Below are 17,877 nucleotides of genomic sequence, written 5' to 3' on the forward strand. Positions count from 1 at the left end.
TTCTTTAGGAATGTAGTGAAGTAAAAGTTGTCAAAAATATAAATAGTAAAGTACAGATACCCCCAAAAAACAACTTAAGTAGTACTTTAAAGTACTTTTACATACGTGCTTTACACCACTGCTCTTATCCTTAGCGTCTTATGGTGCTATTGCCACGTAAAAAAAACTGGGAGCTCGGAAATCTCCGACTTCCGACTTCAGTGCGTTCAAGACAACTGTCAACTCAGGAAAAAACTATTTTCTTTAAAGCATTGAAGTCAGAGTTTTCCGAGTTCCCAATTGTTTTGAACGCAGCATTACAGTTGAGAGCGCATACATTTTTTTTCGTAGCCTACATGAAGACGTTAACGCCCGAATATAAACCCCGTAGCTCGAATGTGATATGCGCAGTCACATAATCATTGGCATTATTAGCCTAGGCCTACTAAGCAATGCGATTTTGGCATTCAAATCAAATGTTATTGGTCACATACACGTGTTTAGCAGATGTTATTCGAGGTGTGCTTATGTTATTGGTATTAACTACACAGCCCATTACTTGCACCGACTCTTTATTATACGACGTGTGAATTATATAGTCGAAAATAGAATACAAAAAAAGCATAGTATTTGGGTAATTTGTAATTCACTTAACTGTTTGAATGTTTTCTTTTATCGCCCGCTCCAATTCGTGGTTTTGCACGCGGAACCTTTCCCATCGATTCAGGTGGCACATCGGATGAATTTTCTCTGTGCACTCATTCAGCGAGCGCCGCATTTTTGCAAACATGGCAGCACAGGTGAGTCGGCATGATGCATTTGTAAAAATAATTAGCAATGTCCTCCCCTCTTCTTGAGACCGTAAACTATAGCAATGATACATTTATTATGCGAATATGTTAGACTTCTTCGCTTTCTCAGGTCCTGCCCTGAACAGGATGATAGTGTTGGGAAGTTATATGAATGAAGCTAGCTAGCTTCCGTTAGCTAGCTAACGTGCAACCGTAAGCGTGCTAGCGCTTGCAAACGGTATTGTACCTTTTTACGAGTCGACATAGGAAAAGTGATCAGATTATTGTACTAATATAATGACGCAGATAATGTTATTGCTGCAAAGTTGACTACCAGCTTGAGATGCAATGTAATGTTTACAGTTGGCTTAACAAAGCTAATGTTATCATTGAAGAGCCAGCGGTTTACGGTTTGTGCGAACTTTGTTGTGGGTAGGTTATATCACTATGACAACCAATTGACCGACTGAACATATCTAGTTAAGCTCATCGTTTCTAAACCTCTCAGCGTTAGTTTACTTGCCAAAACTTACCTCAATAATCAGAACTCAAACGTTATCGCAATGAAACAGATGGCGACTACGAAGGTTCCAGAAGTCCGTGACATCACCAGGATTGAGAGAATCGGTAAGGGCCAATAAGTAATAACGTAATAACTCTGCCAAGTCCAGAGATGTGTTTTGCATTGTATTTAGACAAGTATCTAAATCATTAACTCAATATTTCACAATTTTTCCACCTCTTACCTGATGTGACTACATTTTTGTATTCCCCTTTAGGAGCTCATTCTCACATCCGTGGGCTTGGGTTGGATGATGCCTTGGAACCTCGTCAGGTAAACAACCAACAATCATAATCAGCCTTTCTCAAACTACTGTGACACCACTCAGACACTTGCCCCATGTTTTGTTGTCCCCCTTACATCATCTGACCTGCTTCTCATTCTCTTCCTTCTCTCTCCTCTCCCCCCTCCAGGTGTCCCAGGGGATGGTTGGCCAGCTGGCGTCCCGTCGTGCAGCTGGTCTCATCCTGGAGATGATTAAAGATGGCCATATCGCTGGCAGGGCTGTCCTGATTGCTGGCCAACCTGGCACTGGGAAAACTGCCATCGCTATGGGTACTGATGGATGGCTTATGTTATTATGTTAAAGATGCACTATGCAGAAATCGCTATGCTGTTTCCTGGTTGCTAAAATTCTAATAATAGTTAGCTTAATTTCAGTTTGTGACTAAACAAGCAAGTAAAGTGTAGAGAATCATTGTACTATCTAAACCGCTGTGAAATATATTTTCGTAACCAACAAAGAAGATTGTATTTTCAGCTGTTTTGAAGCTGGTGTACAAAACCGAAAGTAAAAGACGCAGAAACAAAACGTTAGAACGTGAAGCATAGAAATAGCGCACATAGAAAATATATACTTCGGGCCTCCCGAGTGGCGCAGTGGTCTAAGGCGTCACTACAGACCCATGTTCGATCCCAGGCTGTGTCGCAGCCAGCTGCTACCAGGAGACCCATGAGACGGCGCACAATTGGCCTAACGTCGTCCGGATTAGGGGAGGGTTTGGCCGTCCGGGATGATGATGTCCCATCGCAATCTAGCGACTCCTTGTGGTGGGCCAGGTGCATGCTCGCGGTCTTCGGTCGCCAGCTGTACGGTGTTTCCTCCGACACATTGGTGTGGCTGGCTTCCCGGTTAACCTCTCTGGGAAATGTGGGACGCCAACAACCAGTGAAATAGCAGAGCGCCATATTCAAAACAACAAAAATCTCATAATTCAAATTTCTCACACATACAAGTATTATACACCATTTTAAAGATAAGATTCTCCTTAATCTAACCACAGTGTCCAATTTCAAAAAGGCTTCACGGCGAAAGCTTACAATTAGATTATGTTAGGACAGCACCTACACAAGAAAAACCACACAGCCATTTCCAAGCAAGGAGAGGCGTCACAAAAAACAAAAATACAGCTCAAATTAATCACTAACCTTTGATGATCTTCATCAGATGGCACTCATAGGACTTCATGTTACACAATAAATGTTAGTTTTGTTTGATAAAGTTAATCTTTATGTCCAAATACATCAATTTGTCCAAATTCACTTAGCGCGCGAGTTTAGTCTAGACGAAAAGTCAAAATAGTTACATTACGGTTCGTAGAAACATGTCAAACGATGTATAGAATCAATCTTTAGGATGGTTTTATCATAAATATTCAATAATATTCCAACCGGACAATTCCTTTGTCTTTAGAATTGAAAGGCTCTCACGGCTGCGCACATGATTGAGCTCATGCAAATTTTCCAGATACCTGACTGAATCAGCTCTTATTCTCTCCCCATTCACAGTAGAAGCCTGAAACAACGTTCTAAAGACTGTTGACATCTAGTGGAAGCCTTAGGAAGTGCAATATGACCCCACAGACACTGTATATTGGATAGGCAATCACTTGAAAAACTACAAACCTCAGATTTCCCACTTCCTGATTGGATTTTTTTCTCAGGTTTCTGCCTGCCATATGAGTTCTGTTATAATCACAGACATCATTCAAACAGTTTTAGAAACTTCAGTGTTTTCTATCCAAATCTACTAATTATATGCATATTCTAGCTTTTGGGCCTGAGTAGCCGGCATTTTACTTTGGGCATGCTTTTCATCCAAGCTACTCAATACTGCCCCCCTTTCCTAGAGAAGTTAAGCGAGCAGTGTGTCAAATAGCAATGCAGCTTGGCACATTGCTACTTCTTGCTTGTAACTACCAATTCAATATCACGAAAAAAGGGTAGAAAAAAATACAGCATCTTAATCTTTTAATGAGAATGACAGATCTGTGAATTTTGTCGGGTCGCCCAAGAAGTTACATATTGCAGCTTATACCCTGCCTACACCGCTCGCGTCGCATTTACGAGCGTTGCAAAATAAATGTAGGAATCTATGGTATTCAATTATTGTACCCACACTGCTCGCGCCTGTCAACGAGTATCTGCGTTGCCAAGGGCTGAAATAGAAGTCATTCCTATTTCTGCCACAGATCGCGCTGCAAGTCCTGCCTGTCCCATCTCATTGGTTTATAGAAGCAGGTACCCACGTGTCATCTCCTCATTGGTTATACTCACGTGGGTGATTGAAAGACGAACTGTGTTGCCGGTAGTCGTGGTAATGGATGCCAATCACCATATAAGTTAGGGCTCTCCCCAGCACAAAAAAAATATGCTTTGACCAAAAGTCCTCTGTTCTTTCGACCAGATGACTTTCGGTCAACCAAGATTTTTTTTAACCGTGCATTTTTCCATATCTAGACATCCTAAAATAATAACAATAAACTATATGCAATGAGCTTATCTGAAGCTTTAAGCTTACAGTTTGATGAAATAAGAAAAATGCCTCGATCTGGTTAACCCCTCGTGGTCCTGCTGTCTTTTGCAGATTCTGCCATAACTCCTGAAGTTGCCGGTAAAAGGCTACACAAGGAGTTGCCAACATTAGTCATGTGGAATGCCAATTTCTAACCATTTATACCAATCTGCGTGCCAGTTATGGTTTTCAAATGCACATTTTCCTTTCGTTTCCTTTCATTTCTAATAAAGTTCATATCTCAATCATTGTCATGAGGTTAATCAAAATTCTATCCAAATCAAATGGAATATGATACAAACCTAAAAAAAAACTTCCATTGTCAACTATGTAAAAATAGCCTACAATACAGCCAACAAATAGACGTTGCAGCCTGCAGGTACAAAATATCCTGATAAAAAATAAATGTCCTATAAATCACATTGGCTACACATGGCCTGTCTGCAACAAACTTGAAACATTGTATCAACTTGGGTCCTATTTGTGCAAGGGATAAGAAGCAGTGCTTGACTTGGGCAGGAGCTCACTGGAGCTGAGTACCGGCACCTCAAATGTTCTACTGCTTGAGCTCCTGTTCATCTTATAGAATATTTTCTCAAAAGTATTCTGGAGCTCTTGCATCTAAATATAAACTGTACCAGCACCCAAAATGAGTACCGGAACCTATTTCAATCCAAGTCAAACATTGATAAGAACCATATTTTATGTTTTCACTGGATCAGAGCATGACATTTTTCCTTTCACGCTGAGTCGTTATCAAAAGGGAGAGAGCTGGAAAGATTTTTCAAATACAAAGAGAAACTATTGTAATTCTCAATGGATGTAAAAACAGACTTTGGATGTAAAAACAGACTTGCTGTTTGAGGTGAAGAAAACATTACTTTGAGAAGCTCCACAGGTCATTAGGTCAATCAGAAATACTATCAGATCCCCAAATGGGCACATTATATACATTTGCGCGGAGGCCAGCTAGCGTATAGGCCTACTTCTATGCGTGTGCGTCCTTACTCAACATTGACTGGAGCGCTCCAAAGAGAAGACTGACTAAATTGACAAAACTCGTAAATGGAATTAAAATAAACCAAAACTTGTTTCTCACAAGTGTAGCATAAGTTGTGGACTCTGCAAACAGTTTGTCCACTCCGACAATGTTAAACAGGAAGACTGGAATAATAACATTGAATGTGTTTACAGAAATTACCGTAATGTCAATGCAGAACTATACAGAGCCATCCACATTGTTACAAAATTTAGGAGGCGCATGGCGATGCGGTACAGAACTCGATTTGACCTCTGGAGACTCCGCAATTGCGTCACACCCTCCACATGGAGCCTCCAAACACATTTTCGGATCAAGCATTAAATGGCTTTTAGTCTAGGCCTCCTAGAATTAGTTATATATATATATATATATACTGCTCCAAAAAATAAAGGGAACACTTAAACAACACAATGTAACTCCAAGTCAATCACACTTCTGTGAAATCAAACTGTCCACTTAGGAAGCAACACTGATTGACAATACATTTCACATGCTGTTGTGCAAATGGAATAGACAACAGGTGGAAATGATAGGCAATAAGCAAGACACCCCCAATAAAGGAGTGGTTCTGCAGGTGGAGACCACAGACCACTTCTCAGTTCCTATGCTTCCTGGCTGATGTTTTGGTCACTTTTGAATGCTGGCGGTGCTTTCACTCTAGTGGTAGCGTGAGACGGAGTCTACAACCCACACAAGTGGCTCAGGTAGTGCAGCTCATCCAGGATGGCACATCAGTGCGAGCTGTGGCAAGAAGGTTTTCTGTGTCTGTCAGCGTAGTGTCCAGAGCATGGAGGCGCTACCAGGAGACAGGCCAGTACATCAGGAGACGTGGAGGAGGTCGTAGAAGGGCAACAACCCAGCAGCAGGACCGCTACCTCTGCCTTTGTGCAAGGAGGAGCAGGAGGAGCACTGCCAGAGCCCTGCAAAATGACCTCCAGCAGGCCACAAATGTGCATGTCTGCTCAAACGGTCAGAAACAGACTCCATGAGGGTGGTATGAGGGCCCGACGTCCACAGGTGGTGGTTGTGCTTACAGCCCAGCACCGTGCAGGACGTTTGGCATTTGCCAGAGAGCACCAAGATTGGCAAATTCGCCACTGGCGCCCTGTGCTCTTCACAGATGAAAGCAGGTTCACACTGAGCACGTGACAGAGTCTGGAGACGCTGTGGAGATCGTTCTGCTGCCTGCAACATCCTCCAGCATGACCGGTTTGGCGGTGGGTCAGTCATGGTGTGGGGTGGCATTTCTTTGGGGGGCCACACAGCCCTCCATGTGCTCGCCAGAGGTAGCCTGACTGCCATTAGGTACCGAGATGAGATCTTCAGACCCCTTGTGAGACCATATGCTGGTGCGGTTGGCCCTGGGTTCCTCCTAATGCAAGACAATGCTAGACCTCATGTGGCTGGAGTGTGTCAGCAGTTCCTGCAAGAGGAAGGCATTGATGCTGTGGACTGGCCCGCCCATTCCCCAGACCTGAATCCAATTGAGCACATCATGTCTCGCTCCATCCACCAACGCCACGTTGCTCCACAGACTGTCCAGGAGTTGGCGGATGCTTTAGTCCAGGTCTGGGAGGAGATCCCTCAGAGAGGAGATCCCTCAGCATCCCTCCATCCCACTGATGGAGGGATTGTGCGTTCCTTGTGTAACTCGGGCAGTTGTTGTTGCCATCCTGTACCTGTCACGCAGGTGTGATGTTCGGATGTACCGATCCTGTGCAGGTGTTATACGTGGTCTGTCACTGTTAGGACGATCAGCTGTCCGCCCTGTCTCCCTGTAGCACTGTCTTAGGCGTCTCACAATACGGACATTGCAATTTATTGCCCTGGCCACATCTGCATGCCTCCTTGCAGCATTCCTAATGCACGTTCACGCAGATGAGCAGGGACCCTGGGCATCTTTCTTTTGGTGTTTAGTGTCCTAAGTTTTCATAACTGTGACCTTAATTGCCTACCGTCTGTAAGCTGTTAGTGTCTTAACGATTGTTCCACAGGTGCATGTTCATGAATTGTTTATGGTTCATTGAACAAGCATGGGAAACGGTGTTTAAACCTTTTACAATTAAGATCTGTGAAGTTTTTTGGATTTTTACAACTTACCTTTTTCAGGACCCTGTCTTTCAAAGATGTTTATTATTATTATTTTTCTCCCACTCTTTCTATTCTGGTTAGAGCCAGTTTGCGCATTTCTGTGAAGGGAGTAGTACACAGCGTTGTACGAGATCTTCAGTTTCTTGGCAATTTCTCGCATGGAAAAGCCTTCATTTCTCAGAACAAGAATAAACTGGCGAGTTTCAGAAGAAAGTTCTTTGTTTCTGGTCATTTTGAGCCTGTAATCGAACCCACAAATGCTGATGCTCCAGATACTCAGTCTAAAGAAGGACAGTTTTATTGCTTCTTTAATCAGTACAACCATTTTCAACTGTGCTACCATGAATGCAAAAGGGTTTTCTAATGATCAATTAGTCCTTTAAAATTATGAACTTGGATAGCTAACACAACGTGCCATTGGAACACTGGAGTGAGGGTTGCTGATAATGGGCCCCTGTATGCCTATGTAGATATTCCATTAAAAATCAGCCCTTTCCAGCAACAATAGTCATTTACAACATTAAGTGTGTGTGTATATGTGTGTGTGTGTGTATGTATATGTATGTGTGTGTGTATGTATGTATGTATATATGTGTGTATGTATGTATATATGTGTGTGTATATATGTGTGTGTGTGTGTGTGTATATATATATATATATGTGTGTGTGTATATATATGTGTGTGTGTGTATATATATATATATATATATATACATATGTGTGTGTATGTGTATATGTGTGTGTGTATATGTGTGTGTGTATACATACATACATACATACATACAGTTGAAGTCGGAAGTTTACATACACGTAGGTTGGAGTCGTTAAAACTCATTATTCAACCACGCCAAAACTATAGTTTGTTAACAAAAAAATTGTGGAAAGTCAGTACATCTACTTTGTGCATGACAAAAGTAATTTTTCCAACAATTGTTTAGACAGATTATTTCACTTATAATTCACTGTATCACAATTACAGTGGGTCAGAAGTTTACATACACTAAGTTGACTGTGCCTTTAAACAGCTTGGAAAATTCCAGAAAATGATGTCATGGCTTTAGAAGCTTCGGATAGGCTAATTGACATAATTTGAGTCAGTTGGAGGTGTACCTGCTGATGTATTTCAAGGCCTACCTTCAAACTCAGTGCCTCTTTGCTTGACATCATGGGAAAATCAAAAGACATCAGCCAAGACCTCAGAAAAAAATTGTGAACCTCCACAAGTCTGGTTCATCCTTGGGGAGCAATTTCCAAACGCCTGAAGGTACCAGGTTCGTCTGTACAAACAATAGTACGCAAGTATAAACACCATGGGACCATGCAGCCGTCATACCGCTCAGGAAGGAGACGTGTTCTGTCTCCTAGAGATGAACGTACTTTGGTGCAAATCAATCACAGAACAACAGCAAAGGACCTTGTGAAGATGCAGGAGAAAACGGGTACAAAAGTATCTATATCCACAGTAAAACGAGTCCTATATCGACATAACCTGAAAGGCCGCTCAGCAAGGAAGAAGTCACTGCTCAAAATCCGCCATCAAAACAGCCAGACTGCGGTTTGCAACTGCACATGGGGTCAAACATGGTGAAATGTCCTCTGGTCTGATGAAACAAAAACAGAACTGTTTGGCCATAATGACCATCTTTATGTTTGGAGGAAAAAGGGGGAGGCTTGCAAGCCGAAGAACACCATCCCAACCTTGAAGCACGGGGGTGGCAGCATCATGTTGTGTGGGTGCTTTGCTGCAGGAGGGACTGGTGCACTGCACAAAATAGATGGCATCATGAGGCAGGAAAATTATGTGTATATATTGAGCAACTTCTTAAGACATCAGTCAGGAAGTTAAAGCTTGGTTGCAAATGGGTCTTCCAAATGGACAGTGACCCCAAGCATACTTCCAAAGTTGTGGCAAAATGGCTTTTTATTTATTTTATTTTTATTTCACCTTTATTTAACCAGGTAGGCAAGTTGAGAACAAGTTCTCATTTACAATTGCGACCTGGCCAAGATAAAGCGAAGCAGTTCGACAACATACAACAACACAGAGTTACACATGGAATAAAACAACATACAATCAATGATGCAGTAGAAAAAAAATAAGACTATATACAATGTGAGCAAATGATGTGAGATAAGGGAGGTAAAGGCAAAAAATGCCATGGTGGCAAAGTAAATAAAGTATAGCAAGAAAAACACTGGAATGGTAGATTTGTAGTTTGAAGAAAGTTCAAAGTTAAAATAAATAATATGGTGCAAAGGAGCAAAATAAATAAAATAAATAAATACAGTAGGGGAAGAGGTAGTAGTTTGGGCTAAATTATAGATGGGCTATGTACAGGTGCAGTGATCTGTGAGCTGCTTTGACAGCTGGTGCTTAAAGCTAAGGACAACAAGGCTTAAGGACAACAAAGTATTGGAGTGGCCATCACAAAGCCCTGACCTCAATCCTATAGAAAATGTGTGGGCAGAACTGAAAAAGCGTGTGCTGGCAAGGAGGCCTACAAACCTGACTCAGTTACACCAGCTCTGTCAGGAGGAATGTGCCAATATTCACCCTACTTATTGTGGGAAGCTTGTGGAAAGCTACCTGAAACGTTTGACCCATGTTAAACAATTTAATGGCAATGCTACCAAATACTAATTGAGTGTATGTAAACTTCTGACCCACTGGGAATGTGATGAAATAAATAAAATCTGAAATAAATCCTTCTCTCTACTATTATTCTGACATTTCACATTCTTAGAATAAAGTGGCGATCCTAACTGACCTAAGACAGGGAATTTTTACTAGGATTAAATGTCAGGAATTGTGAAACTGAGTTTAAATGTCTTTGGCTAAGGTGTATGTAAACTTCCGACTTCAACTGTGTTTGTGTGTGTACTGCTCGACTAAAACATATACAATCTCGGTTTACCAACAACCTAAACAAACAATCAACCAGTTGACTAATTGGGGGCAGCCGTATTGCAGTTTTAAATCTCTGTTGATTACAGCTTTCGGATTTGATGTTATTCAGTTCCTGGTTTTCTTTCTCATCATTCTAATTATTATTTTTTTTTTTCATTAATGGGACTTGCGAAAGAGAATGTCCCCACTTTAAATATTTTAATAATCATTTCTGACTTTACTGTTATTCAGCACGCTGCTCTTAAGCCGTTTTAAGCTTTAAAACATTTAAACTGGTATTTTTTTTTTTTACTTTTAAACTAAACTTTTGTACCTTAAAGAAAACTTGCCAACTTTCATGGGATTTCTTCAACATTCTAAAGGTCTCATTGTTAAAAACACTCAAACAACCAACATTCTATTCACTGTATAAAAAAAAGACAGTTTTACACAAATCAGCTACGTTGACCACCTTCCCAAGAAATTAGACAAACATAGTGGGTGTGGAATCTTAATCTACTTCTCTGCTTTTCACATCTATAATCATAACATAAATATTTTCTACCGATAAAACGTTACAGCTGTTTTAGTAACCGCATTGACTACATTAAAGAAATCACTGACATTTTGACCAGTTTTCCAACAATTTAGAGCGTGTTAAATAGAGCCTTAAATCTTAGTCTGCTTTTCAAATTTTAAATCAGAACACTTCTTCCACGACCACAAATAATTTTTAAAAGCTAACTCAAGTCCCAACATTTTTCATCATGGTGGCTTAAGCATCATCAAAATAGATTTGATGAAAATTTTTGGGATTTACCTGTTTATTTGACTCTTGTTGTTGATGATGGTGATCCCTCTCTTGCCTGTCCAGGTATTGCCCAGTCCCTTGGCACAGACACCCCCTTCACAGCCATGGCCGGCAGTGAGATTTTCTCTCTGGAGATGAGCAAGACCGAGGCCCTCAGCCAGGCCTTCAGGAAAGCCATCGGAGTCAGGATCAAGTGAGTTCAGGCTTCTTCTCAGTTGACTTTATTGGCCTAATTTAGGAATTTGTCATGTTTTAAGTTAACAATCAACATTTATATACCACAGTGTGTGAGAACGAGGGAATGGATTATACATTAGCATATCGTTTTGGTATGTTTTTGTTCTCAAATGAATTGATATTCATGGTGTGTGTTTGCAGAGAGGAGACTGAGATCATTGAAGGAGAAGTGGTGGAGATTCAGATTGACAGACCAGCCACTGGAACGGTGAGTTCTGACTCAGCCCCCCTCTCAGCTCTCGCGCTGTGCTCCGTCTCTCTATTTTTAGTGTGAGTCATACTCATAAGGTGTATATTGGAGAGATGTTCTGATGGTCCAATTGAATTTGAGTCTGATTGTCTGTGATTGTCTTTTAATAAGACTCTATCAATCCTTTAGAGGGACAGATTGGTGATAAGAGACGGGTCTGTTAGTATTTAATTTAACAGCAGCAGCCTTATTATAGATGCGTATCACAGTGAAAGGATATTCATTTTAGGGAGTTGATAATATGAATTCTGGTTTGGAATGTTTTTACTGCATTCAATGTTTCATAAGTTATTTAAACTTCAGTGTTCATTCATTGCTCAATACATCACACAGCGCCAGAGTTTTTAGCACACTTGAGTTTAAAGTATCAAACTAAATGTTTTGTCACATATACCATCTTTCCCACTTCCCAGTACACTTTCTAACCTGTTGTTGCTGCTTGTAGGGTGCTAAAGTGGGTAAGCTGACCCTGAAGACTACAGAGATGGAGACTATCTATGACCTGGGCAGTAAGATGATCGAGAGCCTCAGTAAAGAACGAGTTCAGGCAGGGTGAGTTCTTCTAAAGTGTAGTACACACTCATCATCCACTAAGGGCTGTAGTACACACTCATCACTAGGGGCCGTTGACCGTGGTTGTGCTCATTGAGACATAACAATTAAAACAGCGTTAGTTTATTGGACAGGTCCGGGTAGACCCTCCCGGTTCCGGTCGGTTTTCCTTCACTTGGTGCCTAATGAACACGATACAGATCTTTATCCTGCACGCTGTGGTAGTATGACTTTGTTGAGTTCATTCATTCAGCTCTATAAATCCAAAGACTTGACCTAATGTGCTGTTCTCCCACTCTTTCCCAGGGATGTAATCACCATTGATAAAGCCACAGGGAAGATCAGCAAGCTGGGCCGCTCCTTCACCAGAGCCAGAGACTACGATGCTATGGGAGCACAGGTACACATTGGTCCTAGACACTTGTGTTTACAGTGGCGCGATACAACTGAACATTTAATTAAGCTCCACTGAGTTATCGTCAGCAGCACTGCTACCATGACTTTCTCTGCATTAAAGTGAATTTACCATTGCCTAGGATTCATGTTTAATTATGGCTTCTGTGAGAAGAAAAAAATAATCTGTTTGCTTTGTACTCCTCCAGACACAGTTTGTCCAGTGTCCTGAGGGGGAGCTACAGAAGAGGAAGGAGGTGGTGCACACAGTGTCCCTCCATGAGATAGATGTCATAAACAGCCGTACACAGGGGTTCCTGGCCCTGTTCTCTGGTGATACCGGAGAGATCAAGTCTGAGGTCCGCGAACAGATCAATGCCAAGGTGTCTGAGTGGAGGGAGGAGGGCAAGGCTGAGATCATCCCTGGGGTGAGTGTGTGTGTTTGGTGGTATCCCAGACACAGACTAAGCCTAGTCATGGACTTAAAAAGCTTGCTCAATTCTCCATTGACAGTGCTTTTTAGTCCAGGACTAGACTTAATCTATGTCTGGGAAAACTGGCCCAAAATGGTCAGTGTTTAATGTTCAATTCAAATCCTTCCTTGAGTGAGTTCTTCATTTGTGTCATTCCAGGTGCTGTTCATTGACGAGGTGCACATGCTGGACATGGAGTGTTTCTCTTTCCTGAACCGAGCCCTGGAGAGTGACCTTTCACCTGTCCTCATCATGGCCACCAACAGAGGCATCACACGGTAATTTTCTACCCTATAGTCTTCGACTATCATCTGGGTGTGGATATGGTCCACAGAAAGAACATGATGTTGGTGACATGTTTAGAACCAGCGTGAAGATAAAATATCATTTTGCCAGTAGTCTAAAGGGGCAATATGTGATTGGTTCATCCATTTTTAGAAGTTTAAATAATGATACTGTTTATACCATTGATTCTTGGAAGAATATAACATTGCAGCACCCACTCGTAGCATGCGCTCCAGCAGGTATATCTCACTGGTCACCCCCAAAGCCAATTGCTCCTTTGGTCATCTTTCCTTCCAGTTCTCTGCTGCCAATGACTGGAACGAACTGCAAAAATCTCAAACTGGAAACACTTACCTCCCTCACTAGCTTTAAGCACCAGCTGTCAGAGCAGCTCACAGATCACTGCACCTGTACATAGCCCATCTGTAAACAGCCTATCTACCTACCTCATCCCCATACTGTATTTATTTATTTATCTTGCTCCTTTGCACCCCAGTATCTCTACTTGCACATTCATCTTCTGCACATCTACCATTCCAGTGTTTAATTGTTATATTGTAATTACTTCGCCACCATGGCCTATTTATTGCCCTAACTTACTTCATTTCCACTCAGGGTATATAGACTTTGTTTTTTTTGTTCTACTGTATTATTGACTATATGTTTTGTTTATTCCATGTGTAACTCTGTGTTGTATGTGTCGAATTGCTACGCTTTATCTTGGCCAGGTCGCAGTTGCAAATGAGAACTTGTTCTCAACTAGCCTACCTGGTTAAATAAAGTTGAAATAAAAAAAATAAAGTCTAGCCTCATTAGTTTAGAACCCAAAATATATAAGCTTGTTTTACTCCATAGTTTGTGAACAATGGGTCAATCATATATGATTTCAATCCATTTCTGACTGACACCTCTTTTGATTTGAACGAAACCTTCCATACATGTTTGCCCGTGATAGAAGTGGTCAGAAAGTTACTTTTTGGACCTGAATGACAAAACATTCAGGAGAGTGCTCAAAGTTGACCCATTTTGCATACCCTACCATGAGACATCCATGTCTTCATCACTGAAGAAGATAAACAGTTAGGTTTGATATAATTTGAAGGTTTTTGAACAGGGTAATCAGACTATTTTAGAATTTCTTGAATTGTAATTCTTTTATCAAAATGTATTATTTTTTTTACCTTTTAATATCCATGATCTAAAAACGTTCGTTCATATACAGTTCCGTGAAAAAGTATTTGCCCCCTTTCAGATTTTTAAAATATTTTAGCATATTTTTTACAGTGAATGTTATCAGGTCTTCAACCAAAACCTAATATTAGATAAAGGGAACCTGAGTGAACAAATAACATAAATGTGATACTTAATAAACAAAGTTATGCAACATCCAATGCCCCTGTGTAAAAAGTAATTGCCCCCTTACATTCGATAACAGGTTTTAATGACTGCAACCGAACGCTTCCTGTAGTTGATAAGTCCCACATCGCTGTGGAGGAATTTTGGCCCACTCTTCCATGCAGAACTGCTTTAACTCAGACATTTGTTGGTTTTCGAACTTGTTTCAGTTCCTGCCACGACATCTCAATTGGGTTAAGGTCTGGACTTTGACTAGGCCATTCCAAATTTTGAAATGTCTTCTTTGGCTTGTCTTTCGGATCATTGTCTTGCGGCGATTCAACTATCGGACGAATGGCCTGACATTCTCCTTAAGAATCTTCTGATGGAGCCTCCCGAGTGGCGCAGAGGTCTAAGGCAGTGCTAGAAGCGTCACTACAGATCCGGGTTCGATCCCAGGCTTTGTCCCAGCCGGTTGCGACCAGGAGACCCATTAGGCTTAGCACAATTGGCCCAGCATCGTCCGGGTTAGGGGAGGGTTTGGTCGGCCGGGATGTCTTTCTCCCATCGCGCTTTAGCGACTCCTTGTGGCGGGCCGGGTGCATGCACACTAACTTTGGTCACCAGCTGTACGGTGTTTCGTCCAACACATTGGTGCGGCTGGCTTCCGGATTAAGCGAGCAGTGTGTCAAGAAGTAGTGCGGCTTGGCAGGGTTGTTTCGGAGGACGCATGGCTCTCGACCTTCGCCTCTCCCGACTCTGTACAGGAGTTGCAGCGATGGGACAAGACTGTAACTACCAATTGTATATCACGGGGAAAAGGGGTACAAATTTTAATTAAATAATTCTGATGCAGAGCTGAATTCATGGTTCCTTCAATGATGGAAAGTTTTCCAAAGGTAGCAAAGCATCTCCAAACCATGAGGTTGTTACTGTAGAATTCGATGTTTGGTTTTCGCGAGACATAACGGGGCCCATGTCGTCCAGTTCTACCACGGGCAAATATGTATGGAAGGTTTTGTTCAAATCAATAGGGATGTTGTCAGAAAGTGATTGAATTCATATAGAACGACCCCGATGAAATTGTAAACAAACACTGTATAGCCTCAAACATGGTTAACTATGATATCATGGATGGTCCTTACATCGATAGCCCTGTCTATGAATTTGAGATTGATTACATTTCTCCAGCCCCATCCCTCAGCTGTTTACTGAAACAGAGGTGAGGTGGTGAACGCTTTATTGTTTGGACTGCAGATTGTCCCTTTAAAGTAGTGCTTCTCAATAACTTTCCTTGGCCTCAAACCGTATGTGTGGTAAATACCTTCTCTAACCCCTCTGTTCTGTCAGTATCCGAGGCACCAACTACCAGAGTCCCCATGGTATCCCCATAGATCTACTGGACCGCCTCCTCATCATTGCTACCTCCCCCTACACTGAGAAAGAGACACGGCAGATCCTCAAGATCCGGTGAGAATCACCCCTCTTAACACTCCAAGCCTGTGCTTTAGCAAGCAAACAAGCTGCACCATGACTTACATGATTAAGTTTGCAGACAGTCTGCAAAGTGATTGAAAATTATGGTCAAGGCGGATTCCGGATGAAAACCTATTCCCATATTGGACTGAAACACCATCTGAAATGATGTTTCTATTCCGTGTCCCTGTCCAGGTGTGAGGAGGAGGATGTGGAGCTGAGTGAGGAGGCTCACACTGTACTGACACGTATCGGCCAGGAGACATCGCTGCGTTACGCCATCCAGCTCATCAGCACCGCAGGCCTGGTGTGTCGCAAGCGCAGGGTGAGTCTCAGCCAATTCATTCATATACACACTTACCTAGTGATGCACGGGGTGAGCCAAGCCTCTCACATCCATACACACACTGATGTAAGAATTACTCTGAATTCTCTGCATTCCAAACAGTCACATAGTATGCATTCTCATGTTTGTTTCTCCTTATATATCGTTATTTTGCCTGCTTCATTGTTTATTGCAATTATATTAATTCAAGTCTGATTCATTTATTGAAAGACAGAACTAGCAGATAGCTGGGCAGGGCACCCCTAGTCTCCCTGATTACGGCTTTCTTGCTGTGGAACCATTTCTATGTTGATGCTGGGAGTTGCCAGTGCTTGATAGATGTTTGTGCTTCTCTCTCAGGGAACGGAGGTGCAGGTGGAGGACATTAAGAGGGTCTACTCTCTCTTCCTGGATGAGTCCAGATCCTCACAGTACATGAAGGAATACCAAGATTCCTTCCTTTTCAATGAAACAACACGTGAGTCTGCTGTTCATCTGTCTGTTTGTCATAGAGCACTGTTTCTTAATCCTGGTCCTGGGGACCCAAAGGGGTGCACATTTGTTTTTGCCCTAGTACTACACACCTGATTCCACTCAGACCCAGTTCCAAAGCTGATGAAGTTCTTGTATTGTGTGAGGTGGACATTTTGATTCTTAAAGCAACTTTGATAGAAGTTGGAAAGTGTTTTCACTGTAAGTTGACAAGGTCATAAAATGCTACTATGTGAACAGATGCCTAACCTACATCTATGGGAAATGCACCTCATAGATGTACTTTGAGGGCAGGTGTAATGGGTGTAGTGACTCTTACTGTATCTCCTTTTGATTTTCAGAACCTACAATGGACACCTCTTAATTGATACCGACTGCAGATCATTTTTATAGCACGTTCTCCTGTGAAGTTCTTCTGTTTTTTGTTTTGTTGCCATACTCCATTTCTCTGATACTGTGTTGACTTAGCTTTGTCTTTAAATGCCGTTTATTGTTTCATAGAGTTTAAATGTACATGAAACCTACTTTTTGATTAATGTTTTTCCTCATAGATTTTATGTATTTGCCTAAAATGTAGTGTTGTCATGCATTGATTTACAACGCTTAACTTCATGAAACAAAGGCAATGTAGATGTTGCCAATGTTCTTTTAAAGAGTTGAGTAAAATGTTTTTGATTTGAAAGAAATACATTTTCTCTGTCACAAAGACCTCAAGTGCTATGTACAGTACATCCACCTTCTCCCTACTACAAAGCTAGCCTCATGGGGTACCCCTTTTGTTACATCAGGATGTGGTGTGCTTTTTATTTTTTTTTGTGAAATAAAATGAGTATCTCAAAGACCGAAGTTGGCGCCGCCTCTTTCTGTACTGTAGATGGCAGTGAAGGACCATGTCTCATCCTGACACATCTCCGAAGCACAAGGGGCCTCTATGGCTCGTTACAGGTTCTTCATTAGAGCTGTAAATTGCCATGGACCTCACAATATATTATCACAGTACTTGGGTGCTGATACCAGTGGTGGAAAAAGTACCCAATTGTCATACTTCAGTAAAAGTAAAGATACGTTAATAGAAAATGACTGAAGTGAACGTCACCCAGTA

General features: G+C 41.7%; 1 protein-coding gene across 1 annotated transcript; it reads left to right on the forward strand.

The window, feature by feature from the left end:
• The first annotated feature begins 706 nt into the window (after positions 1-706).
• Positions 707-17,621, forward strand: ruvbl2 (RuvB-like AAA ATPase 2). Its single transcript, XM_029701721.1, has 14 exons — positions 707-779; positions 1,343-1,397; positions 1,550-1,605; positions 1,746-1,887; positions 11,021-11,150; positions 11,336-11,402; positions 11,890-11,996; positions 12,303-12,396; positions 12,599-12,817; positions 13,022-13,140; positions 15,833-15,952; positions 16,154-16,283; positions 16,644-16,761; positions 17,117-17,621. The coding sequence occupies exons 1-14, from the start codon at positions 768-770 to the stop codon at positions 17,137-17,139; spliced, it is 1,392 nt and encodes a 463-aa protein (XP_029557581.1). The 5' UTR covers positions 707-767; the 3' UTR covers positions 17,140-17,621.
• Positions 17,622-17,877: the final 256 nt, after the last annotated feature.

The sequence above is a fragment of the Salmo trutta genome, chromosome 19 (assembly GCF_901001165.1).
Source record: "Salmo trutta chromosome 19, fSalTru1.1, whole genome shotgun sequence".
Lineage (NCBI taxonomy): Eukaryota > Metazoa > Chordata > Actinopteri > Salmoniformes > Salmonidae > Salmo > Salmo trutta.

Bases quoted from the DNA above. Each gene is read 5' to 3' on its own strand.
- ruvbl2 (XM_029701721.1), top strand. The intron at 13,141-15,832 runs GTAATTTTCTAC...CTGTTCTGTCAG, and splicing joins ACCAACAGAGGCATCACACG to TATCCGAGGCACCAACTACC. The intron at 16,284-16,643 runs GTGAGTCTCAGC...CTTCTCTCTCAG, and splicing joins TGGTGTGTCGCAAGCGCAGG to GGAACGGAGGTGCAGGTGGA.